The 21,182-nt window shown below is 42.9% G+C and overlaps 1 protein-coding gene across 1 annotated transcript; it reads right to left on the bottom strand.

The window, feature by feature from the left end:
* Positions 1-17,199: 17,199 nt before the first annotated feature.
* Positions 17,200-20,323, bottom strand: rgs16 (regulator of G protein signaling 16). Its single transcript, XM_063200179.1, has 5 exons — positions 20,215-20,323; positions 19,868-19,954; positions 19,687-19,748; positions 19,100-19,266; positions 17,200-18,722 (listed from the first exon to the last, which is right to left on the bottom strand). The coding sequence occupies exons 1-5, from the start codon at positions 20,256-20,258 to the stop codon at positions 18,516-18,518; spliced, it is 567 nt and encodes a 188-aa protein (XP_063056249.1). The 5' UTR covers positions 20,259-20,323; the 3' UTR covers positions 17,200-18,515.
* Between the last annotated feature and the right edge of the window lie 859 nt (positions 20,324-21,182).

Below are 21,182 nucleotides of genomic sequence, written 5' to 3'. Positions count from 1 at the left end.
TTCTTAGAATGAAGAGGTGGATGGCACTGGGTTCTTAGAATGAAGAGGTGGATCGCGCTGGGTTCATAGAATGAAGAGGTGGATCGCACTGGATTCTTAGAATGAAGAGGTGGATCGCACTGGATTCTTAGAATGAAGAGGTGGATCGCGCTGGGTTCTTAGAATGAAGAGGTGGATCGCACTCCGTTCTTCTTTTCTTTGTAATACTTTTTATTTTTTATGTAGCAGCAGAAAAGCAGACAAACGTTTCGGTTGTCGCCTTCGTCAGCGTCTCGTCTTGACTAGCTACTTCCTGACTTTTATCAAGGTATATCCTGCGATCACCTGTTTCTGATTGCGGATGACGCAGCACACGATCCAAAGCATTAGGCCCGTAGGCCGTTCATGAATTTATCTTGCCACGTGATGCACTTACAGTGAGGGACAGAGAGGCCGGAAAGCCAGGAACATACGTACCTGGGAGACCATTGAATTTCCGCCCCTGTGAAGACCTGATAGCATTTTACTTTAGGTCCTTATTTCCTTAGTATAGGTAGAATTTATGCGTCAGCATGATGTAACATTATGTATTATACTGGCACTGTGCCGTGTGGATTATACGATACAAAGACCTTTTTAGAGGGTTTGCATAGAAGGCATCTGCAATTCAACTATTCTAAGCGGTAAAATCTGCAATCCAGCCACAGAACAGCACAAACTCTCTTTGAGACATTTCCGTTCGTCAGTTCCCTCTGCTGTGTACCACAAAGTCCTGTGTTGCTCACCCATGAAAAATGTGACAATTTCCATTAGCATTAGCCTTGGGAACAAAGGAAAGAGGAAGATACTGTACAGTATGACTTCCGTCCCTACTTCATGCGTCACACATGAGTCATGCACGGTAGGTGGACAGCCAGGCCATAGCAAGTGGAGAGAGAGACAGTAGCATGTGTAGCGACACGTGTACTTTTGACCTTTACAGTAAAATGTCACCTTTTTCCACCTCGTGAACTTACACTGTGAGAGGCCAAGAAAATAAGAGGAATACTATGCAGTCAGTCAGGGTTGCCAGATGAGGCTGATGATTTCCAGCTAAAAAAAATGCTCAAAACCCGCCTGGAAGCACTAAATCCTGCTTAATTCTATTGATTTCTATGGCCAAAAATTGGGCCATATGTTTTTTTTTCCTGCTAAATGCCATTTTTTACCCGCAGACGGCCATCCTAAGCAGCCCAACTGGGTGGGGAACTGGCCAATCCTGCAACACTGCAGTCAGTCCTTTCTATGGCTGAAATTCACATTGTCTTTTCAAAGATGAATGAAAACTCTGCCGTGCCTCAACCAAACAATCCCAAAAAATGTGGAAAATTGCCTTACAGTCCTTGTAGTGGCAGGGCCATCTGATGTGTCAAAGGTCATTAAACGAACAAAGCTTTGGCAGCAATCACAAAATGGAGGGTAGTCTGCTGTCAGTCTATCTACTGTCAGCCTATCATTTTGAAGCCATTTCCACACAATTTACCACACACATTTTTCCTCCTCGGTCTCAACCACATGGGAATGGCCGTGAAATATACTGTAGAATAACAACCGCCATTCCCTTTGTGCTGTAAGGGCATCACAAATGTTAGGGTTATCTGGAAAGGTGTGTGTGTGTGTGTGTGTGTGCGTGCTTGCATGCATGCGTGTGTGCGTGTGTGTGTGTGTGTGTATGCACGTGCGTGGATGTGCTGTGCATGTGTAGCAGACATAGGGTCTTACAGTAAGTGATTTGTCATTGGAAAATTCAAAATAGGAAGAGGTTAATATCTTCACCTTGCCCTCATCGAGGCGCTTCAGTGTGTAGGAGAAAAGGTTTGGCAACACGCGCCTACACCATGCTCACATGCCATAGAAACTATCATCCACATGCACACTCACGTGAGGAAGGGCTGCTGTTTCTACAAAGGATAAGCTATTCATTTATGTTTCTATTGAGCACTTCCTTTATAGACATCCAAATAATATCCAGACATTATTTTACTTCTTTCACCCAAAGCGACTGACAGGGTACAGGGTATCGACTACAGTCCCTATGGAGCAATGGTGCCTTGTTCAAGGACGCTTCAGATTATCATCGACTTTCAAATCTCTTCGAGTTTTGGTCTCAACAAGCATAAAAAGCATAAAAAATCACATTTTCCAAACCACATGGTTGACCCGCCTCCCTTGTTTCGCTAATGGTTGTTTGCTTCCCAACAAAGTGGGAGGAGTTCCCGATTTTTCTGGAGCTCAGAAACGATATTTGTATTGCTCCTGGCCTGACTAGAAGCAACGCTGAAGGGCGCGGCCTGGCTAGTGAGGAGGATGGATTAAAACACTTTTGATGACACAGTGCATCACAAATCAACTTCATATTGCAGATGCACACTGACCTTGAGTCATGAGAGACTGAGGAGGTCAGGGACGTGAGAAATGAAACACATGACAGTTCCCATCACATGGCAAAAACCACCATCTTCACCTTGCCCTCATCGAGGTGCTACAGTGTGTAAGAGAAAAGGTTCGTGGCAACACGTGCCTACACCATGCTCATATGCCATAGAAACTATCATCCACGCGGAACTACAATTAGGAAAGGTTGCTGTTTCTGTACAGGATTAGCTATTATGTGTCTATCGAGCACTTCCTGTACATACATCCAAATAATACTCGAACATTATTTTTCTTCTTGATAGATAGATAGATAGATAGATAGATAGATAGATAGATAGATAGATAGATAGATAGATAGATAGATAGACTTTATTCCCCTAGGGGAATTTGTTTTCACCATCATCACAACTTGTCAGATATTACACAAATACATGTACACTGAGACATTGTCAGACGACCCAAGCACAGCATATTCCAGACAGACATGAGGACATGTTGAAAAGTGCCCGTCGCCATCTGAGTGTCCTGTACCTGCGGCCGAATGGAAGCAGTGTGAAGTGTGGGTGAAGAGGGTGAGTGTGACACTAAAAGAGCAGTGAGAAGATTTCGCTTACACCATTCCTGTGATGATGTAGCAAAAGTCACTGAAACTGAAATGCTGATAGGAGGCGGTGCAAATGGCAATACTGCACGTAATACATTTAAATACTAATTTGACAAATATGAACTTCTTTTTTTTGGGGGGGGGTGCCTTTATTTCGATAGGACAGTGTAATAATGACAGGCAGCAAATTGGGAGAGAGAGACAGGGAACCCGGGTCGGCCGTGTAGTAGTCTAGTGCCCTACCATTAAGCAACGGTAGGGCCAACAAATAATAACGTCTAATCTAACTATATGTTCCACTTGTTGTGGACGTTTTTTCCACGCAGAAACATGCTTGATTCTTCTCACAGACTCCTGCTGCAAGGTTGTAGCCAGGCCAGCTCTAAATCCAAGCACAGATTTTGAAGATAGATGTGATACAAGAACATTTGAAGAAGCTAATGGCCTGGAACAGACAATATGTCCTTAAAGTGCTGTTACTCTTAATTGGCCAATGTGATGACAGGGACGTGCAATAGGATATGGGGGGGGACCAAAGCATTGGGAAGCAGAGTGTTCACCATCAGGCTTAATCCCCCTTTCCTAATAAGGGCAGCATGACGCTATGCCAAGCCAAAGGAGCTATCAACCTCATCAGTCACACCGCTAGTACCGTGTTATGGATCAGTCTGGGAAAACAGAGTAACGTCTTTCCAAAAAGAAAGCTGAAAGAAGAAATAACAACACTGCATTTTTGGGAGAGTTTCTAACAAATCCTTGTAATAATGAAATTAGTTATTGTTATTGTCTTTGGTGTTATTAGATATTAACTGCTCAGGAGCAAGAACATGCTGGTTTTGGCATGTGATGGGAGCAGGCAGGGCTGGACTGGGGGAGAAATAGGGCACTCTTGGCCTAAAGGGGCCTTTCATAATTAGCGGCGCACAACTGACTCACCAGTGTTTTTAAAATATATATATATATATTTTAAAACATTTCTGAAAATAGGGGCCCATGAGGGTGCAGGGCCCACCGGGAAATAGATGGCCAGTTCAGCCCTGGGAGCAGGGCAAGCATGGAACTGTCAACCGGTTCATTTCTCATGTCCCTGACCTCCTCAGTCTCTCATGGCTCAAGGTCAGTGTTCATCTGCAGCATGAGGTTGGTTTGTGATGCACGGTGTCATCAAAAGTGTTTTAATGCATCTTCCTCACTAGCTAGGCCGCGCCCTTCAGCGTTGCTTCTAGTCAGGCCAGGAGCAATACCAGGCCCGTTGCGTTAAGGTACGCAATGTAGGCAGTTGCCTAGGGCCCCCGAGTAGGTGGGGCCCCCAAGGACGACAGGTTATGGACCCAACAGCAATGACGATTTGAAATAGCTTTATAATAAGGCAATACCATCTTTATGAAGGGCTCTGCTGCGAGGGAAGCAACAGCGCCTCCCTAATGCCCCCTGCTCGAGGGGGCCCCCCTTCCAATAGGTTTGCATCAGCGACAGCGACGTGAAAATGTCAATTGCCAAAAGGTGCAACGACAAATGTGGTCAAAGTACCCCCATCTAGAAGGGCCCCCCCTTCCAATTTGTTCAACCGTCAAATCCAGCGCAAATACAAACTGAAGATGAAGCTACATAATCTCTCACTGGATGTTGCGCAGACGCCAGTTTATATTACATTTTTGGCTCAAGACAGTTGCTTTTAAAATAAAAGTTAATCTTGAAGGCGACATATTAGGCTACTCTCTGTACTGCAACCAAACTGTCCCAGTTGACATCGCACAGACAGCGAGATGCTTCATTTAGGCTACAGTGTTATGTTTTCAAAAACATCCGTGAAGCATTATCCATGTGCTGTAACAAGCACTGGGCAAACGTCGATTGTTCAATAACGCACCTTTTTTCGACACGGAACTGTTTTGAATGTGGACAAACGCAAGAAGAAACGAATGAACAATGTGCATATGCATATGCATATGACCAGGGGCGCTGCCAGAAATGTTGGGCCCCATGAAAGATTAAAGTTTTGGGCCCCCTTAAGGGCCCCTCTCAGTGCCTAGGCTCCCTTAAGGGCCCCTGTCAGTGCTTGGGCCCTTAGAATCTGTACCACTTTTCCCCCCCTAGCGGCCCCCATGCATATGACCAATATTTCGGATAACACGAGTCACACAAGTACGCTGGGATAGCTACATTGTAGCCCACTTTCTTGCTATTATATGGATTACACATTGGAATTTGGGACCATGATTCTGGAAACTTGTGGATTACAGTGAGAGGTTGGGATACATTCTGCGGTCAAGACAACTCAAGGTAAGGGCACCGGGGTATTGGTCCCCTATAATTGACACAGCTGTCAACCACGGAGTAACGTAGGTGGTTGTTCAGTGATCCTTGGTCGCTACAGAGTAGCCTATTTGTGTGTGCTGCAGTATTACTAACAACACAAACATTTGGATTGTATTTTCAAATGCGTGGTGGATGCAATACGAAAAAAAATCTCGTCGGGGAGACCCCCCCTGGCTTGGTTAGAATTCTTGCTACCAATATCACATCCCCCCAAACCCCCCACTGTGCCTGCTCATTCGTTTTTCAGCCTTGAGTTTCTGGACTAGGCCTATTGTTTTATGAGTCAATAGTTGGTTTTGCACAAATGGAGCACCCTTGGTTAGATTTTAAAAGTGGTTGGAAAGATTAGACCTTTCTTTATTTGTGATTGGCAATGCAGATCATGATTTTCGTGGTAGGGTCAAAAAATCTGATTGGGCCATATAGGCATACTCTCATGTGAGACAGGCCAGGTTAAACTGAACATTCAATTAGCCTACTTCATGAGCGGAGCCTACTGAATGGAATGGGCTATATTTGCCCAGGTCTTTCTTCATAAAGTTTCATAAAATGAACTGTAGGGACTAGTTATCTAGATTGCATTTCCTCACAGGAAATGCTGGTGTATGCTTGCTCTTTATGCATTCATTGCCCTTCATGCATGTCTTGCCCTGCCACAACACTGTCTATAAGGTGACTTCTTGTTTGTTCCATTAGATTTCTATGGTTTCTGTGACATTGTGTTGTAATGGTAGGCTATGTGACAATGACTGAAGTGCCATCCAAAAATTGTCTGGCCCCTCCGAAACCCGAAACAGAAGTTCTGGCGCCGTGGCTACCCTGTCAGGTGCCCCATGCGCTTACAAAAAAAAAAACCTAGGGCCCCGACAACCCCTTTGCCTAGGGCCCCCAAAATCCTAGAAACGGGCCTGAGCAATACAAATATCGTTTCTCAGCTCCGTGAAAAATTGGGAACCACTTTGTTGGGAAGTAAACAACCAATAGCAAACCAAGGGAGGCGGGTCAACCATGCAGTTTGGGAAAGTCAGACCAAGTCACGAAGAGATGTGAAAGTCGATGATTATCAAGCTAGGCCTACTTCCTCACAGGAAAACATGATGAATGACGAAGAGTTTAATAGATCAGATTGACAATGATCTCACAGTGAAAAGTAGCTTATTTTATTTTTTTGGCTACACAATTACTCTCTCATACTTCGTATCCTGATATAGTTATGGAAGATGATAGCGCATCAATTAAATTTCATGACTTAATTGAAGTCACTGCGTGCCAAGCCAAACCTGATGCTGAAATCTCAAGTCAAGCTATTACAGAAAATTGCGTCTGAATTACAAGATCGTTTGTCAGATCCCCGAGATGGCCAGCATTAACAGAAGTTTACCAAAGAAAAAAACATGCACATCCGTCTCAAAACAGTTGTGGGTGCAGGACTAGCAAAATCACACGAAAGGCATGCTGCCTGAAACGTCACTATATTTACCCGTTAAGACACAGCGTTATAAATGTGCTGTTACCAGAATGGTAATGACCTAGTCGTTGTGCATTACTTAAGATCCAGTGTTATGCCATAGTAATGTAGTACTATGGTAGTGAACTTTTCAATGACTAATACATTGTTCCACTGGTGGAATAACATGCATTATGGGGCTACAACAAGAGAAATGGGAGCTTGGTGTGCAGACTTTATTTTCAGTTTTCACAGCATTAGCAGAAGGCCATGTTGCTTGTGTCGAGGTCCCAATCATAAATGCCTGCCATGCTGTAATCCTTGGCAGCACTCCAATGTGGTTTGGCAATCACACATCATGTCATGATGCCTTTGCCTAGATCAGAATAGACTTTGGAGAATACGATGGGAAGTGAATTTCACTGTAGGCTTAGAGACTACAAACAGCGAGCAGTTGGATGCAGGATTAAAAAAAACTTTTGTATACATTTACACTTTTGTATGCATTGCTTTTGTATGCATGTACTCTTTTGTATGCATCAAGAAAACATTTTAACGTAAGCTTGAAAGGTGGCAGAGATATATTTGATTACATTTTTTGGTCTAAACGCAGCTAAATTCCTGCAGATGTGCATAGTATAAATTAGAAACACATTCCTTGACGACAGGCCTTTCTCGTGCACACACACGCACGCACACACACACACACACACACACACACACACACACACACACACACACACACACACACACACACACACACACACACACACACACACCACAAGGGAGCGATCCAGTCCATCCCATTGTTTGTCACCGAAATGGAAAACACTTTTTTTTCAGGTACTCCGAAGCCCTTTTTAGGGGAAAGCACATGCTCTTTCGGCTCTCGTTTATAGAGGCATATGGTCCCTATTATGAGGTCTTGCTCTAAAAAGTGTTCGGCATTCCTCAGTATCACAGCCTGATTGGATCAAGATTAAGGTGGTATGCTGTGTAGCTTTATGTAAAGTCTTCACCATTGACGATACAATTTTTCATGGATTGAACAGACTAATGTCATCACTGTTTATTCTGGTCTACACTGATATAAATTGAGGCTCCTTGAATGTAACAGCTTGTTGCAGCAACAGCTTTCCAGTAATAAAGTCAGAATATGTACAGAGGAACTTGAACATTTATGTAAGGGTTTTGTTTTTTGGGTAGGGTGAGGGGGATCATTATTTTGATAGGACTGGGAATGAGAGAAGGCATTGGGAGAGAGATGGGAAAAAGTTGGGAGACCTTTGGAGCCTGGATCCCCCTAGCCATTGTATCCCGTACATCAGAGGCATGCACAGATAGGGACGAGGTGGAATACTGGACAAAAATGCCCTTATTAAAAGTTTTGGTAACATTTTGTAATAATGTCTGCTTATAAAGCATTAATAACACTTAGTAAATAATTAACTAATGATGAACAAAACATTAACAAATGTTTGTAAATGACTAGGAAATGTTAACAAATGTTTGCAAATGACTAGGATATGTTATGTTAATATTATAAACATTGCTTGTAAATTAATAAAATACTTTGTTAAAAGGTATGTAAAATCTTGAATATATTAGATATTTTATAAAGCATTAATAAAACGTAGTTAATAATAAAAACATTTGCTAATATTTTGTTCATCACCAGTTAATTATTTACTAAGTCTTTACTAAGCAGACATTATTATACCTATTATATTAGTGTTACCAATTTTTTTTTTACACAATGCACTGTGTCCAAAGCATCTACAAATGCTTAGAAATCAAAACCATCTTACAAAAACGCCCTGATACAATATTGTACAGCCTCTATAGCAGGGGTGGGGAACCTATGTCTCGAGGGCCATTTGCGGCCCTTGAAGTCTATTTATCCAGCCTCCGATATAATTTTAATGTTATGCAGCTTCACATGAAAGGTGACATATTTTGTAAAGGAATCTTAGAAATTACATTTGCAATACAAGTTACATTCAGGGGACCTAGATAATGGTGGCTGCCTTGAATATAGGCCTAAAGTGCAGGGGAAATCCTTGTTTGTGTTCATAATACGGCCCTCAGAGGACTTTTACGGCCCTCAGAGGAATTTGAAGTGGCCCTTCGAATGAAAAAGCTCTAGAGCCCTGCTCTATAGCCTAGTAAGGCAGCCAGATGTTCCACATGCCCCCAATACCCTCCTTTAGCACCTGCTCCCCAAAATGTCTGTGCATGTCACTGCCATACATGGTCAGGTGTATTAGAGGTTCCCAAAGGTAACCATGACAAGGCCCCCCATATACTGGTAGATTCAAGCCGAGGCCCCCCTTACATCGGCCATTCCACGCTATGTTTTCTGTGCGTTCCCTTTCTCCCTATTGTCTAGGTCTATCAGGCAATGCCCCATGATGAATAACAATTATAGTTGTTATGTTCAGAGATGCAATAGAGTATTATTATACGTAATGCTGTTCTCAGCTAATGGGGATATTGTTTACCTTTTTTTTGGTTTCCGTTCCTTAGCCAGTTACTCAGTTCATTCAATTATTTATTTTGTTTTGCTTTTCCTGCCAACCTGGGGTCCGTTTCTCGATTCTTGTCGTTGCTAACCGTTCTTAAGACCGTCTTAAGACCGTCTTACCATTCCCTTGGTTTTAGTGGTGAGTGTCGCTGTCGAGAGAGAGTTGAGTCGCTCTTACGAAGGACGTTGCTACCGTCGTTAGCAAAGACGCTTTCGAGATACGGACCCCTGCCACGGACCCCCTAGCACAACCTCGTGGCCCCCCAGGGGTCCCCAGCCCCCACTTTGAAAACGACTGTATTAGGGCACTGCACTGCAGCACCCTAACTTTGCCATTTGGTTTTAGTTACCTATGGATATATTGGTATCGCTCGTATCGCTATGCAAAGTCTGTATTATAAAACCCTATGTTAATATTCCTAGAGGCTTACAATGCATTCATCACCTATAAAAAAACTGGTTACACTTTACTTGAAACCGGTGTCATATGTATGACATATATGTATGTCATAATAGTGTCAAAACAGTGTCATGATACAGTCATGAAAGAGTCGTTTATAAACATGATGACAATGTCATAAACGTTTTATGGTCATGAAAAGTTGTCATTGTTAGGACTGTCTGCACCATAACCGAATTTCACTTAATGACAGTCATAAAATGTTAATGACATTGACATAATGTTTATGACATATGCATAACTGCTTTATGACAATGTTATGACAAAGTTTTGTGATGCTTTTGTCTTTGTTTATAGTATGGTGAAAAGAGAAATAAGCTATGCATCTAACGTAGGCTATACAGTTTCAAGCTGCCCTTCACTATGTTATCCAAAAAATATTTCTCATCCCCATTCTGATTCTCTTTTTGATAAAGAAACACACAGTTATGATTTAGCTTCACAAATATTTTCCAGATGCAAAAACATCTGCTGCTGCTGCAAATGAAAAAAAAAAAATCAGAGGAATCTCCCAATCTGCACCATCAACCTACACAGAAACATATAGGGGTTGACAAGCGGAATTTTTTTTCGCGTTATGATGACATAACACAAATTGAGGCTGACGCTGATATGAGGCTGGGTGCTGCTGGACTGTGAATCCACAGGAGGAAGTTGAAAGCCCAGAGGGCCGGGGTCACAGGATAGCACGGTTTTCCTTTCCACAGGGGGACAGAGCCGCCGAGCTTTTCCCACGCTGCGAGTGTAAGAACCAGAAGTCTCTCCATTGGAGGGCCGCCGCTGTTTTGATGGAGGCAGCGTCGTGTTGTCCAAGCTACAGAGCCCCGCCGATGGACAGTCTCCAGCTCTTTGGGACTCCCAGTGGGACCCGAGCATACTTGTTGTGACAACATACCACAGTTCGTGCATATGGTCAAGATATTAAGCCCATAGCCGAACGAGAAGAAGAAGACGAAATAGAGGAGCAAAAAACATGGAGCGCATCTTCTTGGCAGCATCACACACACACACACACACAAGGTGACGGGGACAAGAGATAGCGTCTTGTGCCTGGGGGTCCCTGGGGTCAGCCCGGAATGTTCTTCTGCCTCCTGTTCGTCCTGCTGATGACACTGTGGAGGGAGGGGAATGTCTTCTCCTCTTCTCAAACAGTTTGTACTCAGTCTAGGCCACTACACTTCTGTCACATACACACACTGTCCTCTGAGGTCATCTGAGGCAGTTTGGGAAGAGCAATCTGTGAAATGGATGCTGTTTCGCTGAATCGCTGCACTCAGAAGGATAGTCCATTTGACCACCCACTGAACTTACGTGCGAGATCTTACAGGAACTCTCACTATGGTTGTCAAGCATCGTCAGTCATGACCTCTGTTAAATTTGTAAGGCATATGATTGCGAAAGTGCTGTTGAACCCATTTTTTAAATCATTTAAGTTTAACAAAAAGTGACATAAATGACCAGGTTATTTTTCTTTTCTTTTCCCAGAGGTGACTTAACCTTACAGAATCCCAGAGGTGACTTTACCTGACTCTCCACAAATGGACACTTATCTAGTGAGAGTCAGGTTAGAGAGGTGGCCGGCTGTCCCTAATGCATTACGTGCCAATGTTAAACATTATAATTAGAGCCTTTTATCCAAAGTGACTAACAATGAAGTGGGGTCATCAAGCCAGGTAAACAGGAGCTAAGTGCATGAAGATGATACTAAAAGGTATTGATTTGGTGGTATTGATTGGTGGTTTCAGGGTTAGATTTGTCAGGACAAAGAGGTCTCAGAACCTCGTCTTGAAAAGTGTGACCCTATAATTCTGGGTGATATGAAGTATCTAGGGATATGACCCTATGAACATTATTTAATCAATTTATTGAGCATGGAAAGAGCTGTGCTCTCTAAATGTAAAGAACCTTTGACTTTTTCCCCCTTTCCACATTGGTACATTGGGAGGTCTATGCATGTGAATATCTACCATAATCGCTTGAGCGCCTATGAGAGACACGAAAGATATTGAAGATGTCTGAGAGTAGAGCCTGAAAGGTGATCGTGAAATGTATCCTGAACACAATAGGTCTACATAAAAAATATGCTCACAATCAACCTCTCTAAAACAATGTTGAGTAGGACATTTAGTGATCATAAATCTGCCAGCCAGTCAGCTGTAGGTGCCACGTTTAGGTAGCAAAAAACCGACAGTCAGCTATAGCTAAAAATAGGCTATGTTTCAACTGATTTGCTTTGTAATTCGTATTTTTGATTTAAGCTTCTGACCTAAGTTTTCAGAGTCAGATTCAGATTCACCTGACACCTCGAGAGATTGGCAAAGGGAGGGGCCGCGTGTGCGTTAGGGGCATGCGCTGCTCGGAGGGGGGGAGCAAGAATGCATGCGACCGGGCAAAGACACTAAATATTTTGAAGATGCCGTGGGAGTGTAGCCTAGAGCGACTGCCCTGACTGCCTGAGGTGAGCTTGAAACATAGCAGCATACACAGTATTAAAATTGACCTTGGCTACATGATCACAATTAACGTTTCTTAATCCGCATCTTAAATGTCGAGTTTACGTTTAGTGATCCTAAATAATCTGACAGCTGGATGTGCCACGTTCAGACGAAAGCACAGAAAGGAGAGATGAGCATGAGGATGAGAGGAAAAAGAGGATTCTTCAGGTTGGGCAACTGCCATTCTAGATTCCTGTGCACGTCCCTGACCATAATTCATTATGAAATTTCTTCGTCACTGAAACAGATCAAACACATTATTTGCTTTTAGCAGAGGAATGGCAATGACTAAGCTGTTATGTACTACCAAAGGCGGCGACGTAGTGTAGTGCTATGGTAATAAATGCTTTTGAACGATTTACAGTGTTTCATTGGCAGAATGGTATGCATTATGAAGCCACTGAATCATCACTGATGTTCAGGTTCCAAACAGATAATGACTTATCAATTCTTGTGTCGCCAAACCGGATCTCGTGTCCATTTACACACATTAGACTTACTTGTCTTCAGGAATCAGAGACACCTGGTGGCGAAACAAGCAGGTGAAACACTGGCTTCGTCAGAGCTCCCTCATTCATTACAGACCCAATGGCCTCCTCTAGTGGCCCAATCTTAGGGGAGGCTATCTGGGTGATTCACTTACTCAGATACAAGGACAGTATGTGCAGGCCAGGGGAAGTTTTAGGCAGGGTCCAGGGTGGGCCAGGGCCCCAGTAGAATTGTTCCTGTACCCCCCATCCTATGCGCCGAGCAACCTATGTTAGAGCTTCTCAGCTTTTACTGTAATACTATTAAATTCATACTTTTTATGTGCTTCAGATGCTGAAGCAGGTGTTTTTTAATGTGTTTTTGGCAACACTGGGTTTAGAAAAGGACAGATATTTGGCAAGTTAAGGTCGAAGAATAAGGGCCCCCTCTCTGGCCCTCCTAGTAATTTTCGTGTAGAACCACCACTGATGCAGGCAGAGACAATTGGTAAGGAAGAGAGCTCAAAATGAGTTTCTTCAAGAGTCAATATGATGTAAGTTTCTAAGCTAAACTGATATCATATGGCTGACATGCTCCTTTAGGAGTCTAGAGGGGGTTCAGAATAAATAGAATTGAATTGGAAAATCATGCCCATTCTGGTGACCGAGGTTGATCCCTCTTTGGTGCATTGGTGACTGCTTGATCTGGTTACCATATTGAAAATATTTGGTATGATAATATAACAATAATACATTTTATTTGGAAGCACCTTTCCAAACACGCAAGGTCACTGTGCATCATTCAAACATCAGTAAAAGCAGATTCAAGGACAAATAAATGAAAGCACAGAAGCCCATACAAATAAATAAAGAGGAAGGAAAAAAATAATTAACCTTGCAGTCAGAGAGAGTTAACCGGAGCAGATGAGTTTTCAGTCTGGATTTAAAGAGGGGAAGAGAGTTGATGTTACGGACATCAGGGCATAGTGCACATAGAGATGTATGTGCATAGTGGTTAAGGCTTAGAGTTTAGTAGTGCAGATCTTGATTGTACAGTATTGTCCCCTCCAACATTGATTAAGGCAGGGATGTCAAACTCAAATTTACAGAGGGCCAAAATTACAAACTGGAGTGAAGTGACGGGCCAAACTCAATATTTATTTTTTAAAAATGGACTAAAATTGGACACGCATACACTTAATACTCATAGTTAAATTTCACGCACACTCTTTTCCATCATACAGTAATTCAAATATGCCTGCACATATACTATGTTGCATATTAGTGTGAGCTTTGACTATGACCAAATTTCATGTTCCAAGTCTGGTTGCGCTATTCATTAATGGACTATGTGGGCAAACTGCAATACACATTTGGAATGATCTCGTTGGCCGAATAAAATGACTCTGTGGGCCAGATTTGGCCCCCGGGCCTGAGTTTGACATCCCTGATTTAAGGTATTCTCATTGAGTGAGTAGGCTTGAGCTGGTTGCCAAAGGCTAAAACAAAAGTCAGTAGTTCTAGTTAAACGTACGTATATCCATACTGTATGTATCCAGTGATACACCTAGTTTGACCTCTTGCAACAAAGCCCAGTATGTTACATCAAGTATAGTTTTTAAGCTTCAAGTAAGGTTTCTAAAGTTATTGTCTGGCAGCAAGGCAAGGGAATCATAAGGCTGCAGGTTCTAATGTCATACTGTTAGGAAGACTGCCCTCTGCCGGCAGTATGAGGAATTGACTGTGCTTGTTGCAATTGGAGGGACAGTGTGGAGTTGATGCTGAGCTGTATGCATATGGTTGAGCAACGCAGATGACAGGGTTGAATCAAAACTTAATTTCAACTTTACCTGCTTGTTCGCTCTGTGTATACATTTGAAAACCACAATGCCATTGTTTGCCATTGTCAATAAAAAAGTGAGTGGAATGCATTACTGCCTGTCAGGGTTATTGATGGTTTACTGTCACACACAGTGTGGTTTGAAGGAAGTTGAGTACTAAGAGTCAATTAGTTAAAACAAAGAAGCGAGTGACAAGCAAAGTGCTACATAAGGTTTAAATAAATGTACAGTCACAATTCATTACAGGTAGGCCTACCATATATAATTGTGTAACCTACACAGTAAAGTAATCACCCAACCATCGACCATTGTTCTGTATCCACTGTTTTATGTAACTCTACTCCACAATGTAGAGGATTGATACAAACATGTTGAATCCTCTGGAAATAACTGTAGTAAAATACCTCTACCAGTAGGTGGCAGTGCATAGCCATAACACAAGACACTGGTGCTGATGTTGGCAATGGCACTGTGCACCATGCACCATTTGGCCACGTTTATCACAGATCTCAGTGACATCCTTCCCATGCATTAGGCTACATGGAATTCATGAATTAATGTTATTTAGATTAGATGGTTCGAGTCAAATTCAAGTTGGTAAGCTAAATTGTGTAAATAATTGTGACAGTCATTTTCATCATGCACACATCTGCCTCATCTTGTGGATATTTTAAGCCTGCACGGACATGTGCACACTGCATCATCTCATCCTAAAGGATATTGCAACAATTTGGCATATTTAGCCCCTTTTCTGAGTTCTCTGCCATGCAATGGTCCTCACCGATTTTTGATGCTAGTTTCTATCTCTGTTATTTAGCTAATCTGTTTTATTTTTTTATGGTGACTGCCCATGGGCATGTCAAATTCTGTCCTTACACCAGCCTAAACATTTTCAACCGTAAAAAATGTGCAACTTACCAAATTATTGGTGTTCAATGGTATACCATTGTATGATGTGTGCACAGATTGTAGTTTCATTTCAATAAATAAAAGTAAGAACTACAGTAAAACAATTTAATACATATATTACATATATTAGCTGCAAGAAAATAAAATAGAAACAAAGACTTGAAATAGGCCTGTCTGTTGTGTTTATCTGATTTATTGCATTTCCATTTTTAGAATTGAACATTTTACAGTGTATTCTAAAATAAGAGATGTTCCTGTATAGTACTTCTAAGTGATGGTGGAGACAGTGGTTATAAAACCTGCTGCATAACAAGGATAAGGATCAGGACTTAGTCTCCTCAACAATGGAAAAGTACAAACGGATTATTCATATTTCATATCATTCATATCAATCCTTTGCTGATACAGCTGTTTTAATATGCAACCAAAACACACACAGAGACACACATGCACGCACGCACGCACGTGCGCACGCACACACACACACACACACACACACACACACACACACACACACACACACGCACACACACGCACACACACACACACATGTACACACACACATACACGCACACACTCACACACACACACACACACACACACAAACACACACACATACACACAAACACACATACACACGCACACATACACACACGCACACACACACACACACACAAACACACAGGCACACACACACACAGATGCATACACAGACACAGACACAGACAGACAGACACAGACACAGACACAGACACACACACACGCACACACACACACACACACACACACACACACACACACACACACACACACACACACACACACACACACACACACACACACACACACACACACACACACACACACACACGCATTGTCCCTACATATATAATCAGTTCCCCCGGACCACCAGTCCCGGTCACATGTTTTCTTTGCCCAACAGCCTATCTTGTACCCCCTCACCCTTCCATCCAAAAACTCATCTGGAAGTTTGCCTCATCTCAGCCAACACCCACCAACGCCACAATAGCACAATATGCACTCATGCTACCAGTACCACCACTATCAATGTCCATCATCAGACACATAGGCTAGTCATACCCCACCTCCATTGTATGCACTTAACTCCATACAAAGTGCACTTTGTATACTGCAGGGGAAACACAAAGAAGGTTTTGTGATACTCCTTCTTTTTTAAAGTTTTGGCCACCATTATAGTATATCAGTCTTATATCTCTTTCTGAAAGTGCCTTTTCAGAATAGCATATGGCACTGGATATGAACTTACATTATGCAATAACATCCTTGCAGTAAATTTGTGTTTTTGCTGGGGCTACAGTACATAACACCATGAAGGATAGAATAGAAAATGTGCTCATGAAAGACTGAAATGCTGAGCCTGAGCTGTGAGGAAGCCTGTGCTTTTTTTGGGGGACGTTTGCGATAGTTGCCGTGGTAACTTTGTAAACCTAGCCGATCTGCCAGGGGCTCCTGATGCTTGGCAGAGCTGTGCTTAGAGCTGCAGCCTTTGAATAACCACCACTGTGTGAGCAGTCTATTGTGTGGTGCAGTAGCCTACTGTATGTCTCAAGGTGAATGAATGCAGCTCTCTAATAAGCAGAGAGAATGTGTTTTCATTATTAATAGGCCTATGTGGAATCTGCACAGTCCCAGTTGGTCTATCAGTGTATGAATGCATATGTTTTATGTACGCTGAATCATGTGGTAATTTTATGCAGATGTGTCAAAAGTTGTGTGATTTTGCAGAGTAGGCAACATACCCTATACATTTTTCGTGAAAGCCCAACTGCGAAACTCCAACTCCCATTGTCATTGTGTCACAGAACTCCCCAGCACACAAGTTAACACTGCACACTACACACAACAAAATTGCATTTATGCCTCACCCGTGCAAGGGAAAGTGGTCTCTTCGCATTATGATAATTGCAATCGCACAATACATGTTAAGACTGAATTTTATTCTCATATCAAAATGCATGACAACTTGGATAGAGTGAGAGCATTTTTATGTCAATATTTTATTTTAAATACACATTTTAAATAATAAAGACACAAAAGTATTGCACATCTTTTCCTGTGTACAAACATTTTGCCCCTTTTATTTCCCAGGAGCCCATGTGAGACTTCATAAATATACATCCATCAATAAAATAAATAAATACATATAAAAATGCAGTTGGCATGTGTCCTTGTACAGTATGTAGTGCAACGAGCCTCCAGTGCTCAGTATGTCTTCCACTCTGACTCAGTTCACCTCAACAACTCTTATGGCTCTGGTTGTGTAAGTGCTTTTTTTCCTGGTCCAGTAAGTTCCTCACGACTGCGCCTGCGCCGCTGAGCAATGGCAGTCTTTTTGCTCTTTCTTCCTCTAAGCTCCATCTTCCTCTCTCAGTCACACCCAGGGCCGCTGACAGCTTTAGCTGGGCCCGGGACAAAACCATCAGAAAAGGCCCCCTCCTCAATACGTACAATGTAATGGGGTCCCAATTCTGGGCCCCTCCTTTCTCTGGGCCCGGGACAACTGACCCTTTTGTCCCCCCCTGACACCTCTCAGCCTCTGCCATCCCCATCTTTGGTCGCCTCTGTTCTTTTTTCCCATGACATTACATTTAGCTGATGCCTTTATCCAATGCGTCTTACAGTTATTTACAGGGAATTGGTTACAATCCCTGGAGCAGTATGGGGTTGGGCACCTTGCTCAAGTGCTCCTCACGCAGCCATGGAGTATGATAGAGGGAGTGGAAGGGTGGGATTTGAACCTGCAACCCTCTGATCTAAAGTCCATCTCCTCAACCGTTAAGCCACGGCTGCCCCTGTTCTTGGACGACTTTAGGTCTACCAGTGGACCCTTCATCCCTCTTGTGGTACACACCTCTGTTTCTTTCTCACTCTTTCTCCATTCTGTGAAGGCCTCCCTCTTTCTCCCTCTGGTGTCCATGGTGGAGACTCTTTATCTCTCTTTCGGACTTTGTTGAGGTGTCTTTCTCTGTCTCTGTCTCGGTCATCGATCATCGGTCACCCTCCACCACCCGGCTCATGAGTTCTGCTGACTCCTGGGCTTGTGATTGGCTGGCGTGAGCTGGCTGACCAGGTCTCGGTACCCAGGGGAGCGGAGGAAGCGTGGGTAGCAGTCCTTCTCCATCAGGATGTAAACCCGACGCTGGGCCAGCTCAAAGCAGCACGGCGTCGGCTCACACAGGTTGGCTCTGGTGATCTCCTGGGTCTCGTGGTCGATGTTCACCTGGGAGGGAAGAAGATATATCATTAAATTATAGATTATTATCATATTGTCGTACCTATATAATAATACATACATACACAGTGTTATTATATTATTGTAATATAGCTTAATATATAATAGGAGAATATAAGGGCTGGTCAAAAATCACACTGACAACACACATGCCCAGACGCGCGCACACACACACACACACACACACACACACACACACACACACACACACACACACACACACACACACACACACACACACACACACACACACACACACACACACACACACACACACACACACACACACACACACACACACACACCCTGTATGTGTTTTGTATTGCACGATTTGTGTGGAGCTTGGTGTGAGATTTGAAACTCACCTCTCTCGGTGCTTCAGTCCCGATAAACTCGTTGTATATTTTCTCTGCCTTGGAGTGCTGCTTGGCAGAAGACCTGGTCCTTTTAAAGTCTTCACACGCAAGGTAGAAGGCAATGTTCTCCTCACTGAATTCGGAAATCAAGAAAGCCCTGAACGCGTACAATCCATCTGTGGGAAAACGGTAGAAAAAAGAAGTTTGGTTATTATACGCATGAGGTCCTTATGAAGGCAAACATCAATTCAAGCGAGACATCACTGAAGGACCAATGCAGTGTCTGTTAAGTAGATACAAGAGGTCTACTCTTTTTTTTCAAATCTGCTGAGAATGTGCAGCTGTGTGGCATCTAAGGACACTGTCACAGAGATAAGAAGGTGTACCTTAAGGTACTGAGCTGGACCTTTTGTTTTCACAGTGTATTGTAGTTACATATTTACACAGTCTGAGAATTCATTATTTTCATATTTCTTTTTTAAAAGCACACCTCCTCAAGATCATATGTTGATCTATCATGGTTGTTGTATGGATGTATTGTTGATTGTTATCTGCATAAAACTATACGGGACACATTGTCACATATTCATACTTACGTTTACATGAAAGAAGTCGTTCAAACGATTCCCTCCACTGTAAACATTCTTCCAAGGAAGGTCTACGGATGACACACAAACAAAAGTTCTTTTAAATATTTGCGCAAATATTTGCTCAAATGCATAAAATAGTTCTGAGTCCTGAGGGCTGATGAAGCCTTCAGAAAGTGTTGTTTTGTACCTGGGTTTCCCTCTATAAGGTAAGCAGGGTAGGCTCCAGTCTTGTCTTTGGAGGAAACTGGAAAAGTGAGCTTTGAGTTCCTTCACTCTGTGGTAAACAGAAGCACATACAGACACATTTTTTAACTTTGGCATTCTTGTACAAAAGATCAAATATAATCTACAAGACAAGGTATATAGAGAAACAATAGCTAACTAATAACAACAATAATGACTTGTAAATTCACGCATGTAATAATACCACCATGCAACACATTTTAGTACATTCTTTCTAAAATACCTACTTTCCTCTGGACATTTTAATCCAGAGACATGGCAGGTCAAAGGGAAAGACGTTATATCCTATACCTTTCCATGCATGTTGCCGGTAGCACAGCTAGTCCCTTGCCCATTGTGGCTTGATGAAAAGAAACGACAGTGGTGATAATCCTTTGAGCGGTGGTTGCGGTGGCTACTAGCGCTAGTCAGTCAGACAGAGCAGTATAATGTGCTCTCAGAAGGAGCACTCAGAGCTTAAATACTGCAGGCAGCCAGCAGCGAGGCGTCACACTGCCACAGCCAATGACTGCTGACCTCGAGCTGCAGTGTGTGTGTGTGTGTGTGTGTGTGTGTGTGTGTGTGTGTGTGTGTGTGTGTGTGTGTGTGTGTGTGTGTGTGTGTGTGTGTGTGTGTGTGTGTGTGTGTGTGTGTGTGTGTGTGTGTGTGTGTGTGTGTGTGTGTGTGTGAGCATGTGTTTATGCTGCTGGTGTTTTGTTTTGGTGTTAGTCAGTGTGTGTGTGTGTGTGTGTGGGGGGGGGTGGTTGTGAATAGGGGTGTGTGTGTGTGTGTGTGTGAGAGAGAGAGAGAGAGAGAGAGAGAGAGAGAGAGAGAGAGAGAGAGAGAGAGGGGGAGAGAGAGGGAGAGAGAGAGATAGGGGGAGAGAGATGGGGTGGGGGGAAATTACCAGTACCTAATGACGCTGCCCAGTTATTTTCCTCCGGTCATTCCTCTGAATCGAATTGTTTGTTTTCACAAGAGAAAAATAAAAGACCTTGGCATTATTAGATAAATAAGCACACTCTCTTACTGTAACAGCAAAGGTGGACTCTAAACTGGGCCTCAATGTGCCTGTAATGAGCAGAAGAGAATTGTTTATTGTGAATTTTGTATATGGGTGAGAGTCTAACCTAGGCCTTCAATCTTCTTTAAAATAAAAAAAAAGTAAAAAAAACCTTTATTTGACAGGACAGTCGAAGATGGTGACAGGAAGCGAATGGGACAGAGGGACAGGGGAGGATCGGGAAATGACCCCGGCCGAACTCATGCAAGCCCAAATG

The sequence above is a fragment of the Engraulis encrasicolus genome, chromosome 6, assembly GCF_034702125.1.
Source record: "Engraulis encrasicolus isolate BLACKSEA-1 chromosome 6, IST_EnEncr_1.0, whole genome shotgun sequence".
In the NCBI taxonomy this organism is placed as follows: domain Eukaryota; kingdom Metazoa; phylum Chordata; class Actinopteri; order Clupeiformes; family Engraulidae; genus Engraulis; species Engraulis encrasicolus.
The sequence above is the reverse complement of the archived record's forward strand: the minus strand, read 5'-3'. Positions and strand labels throughout refer to the sequence as shown.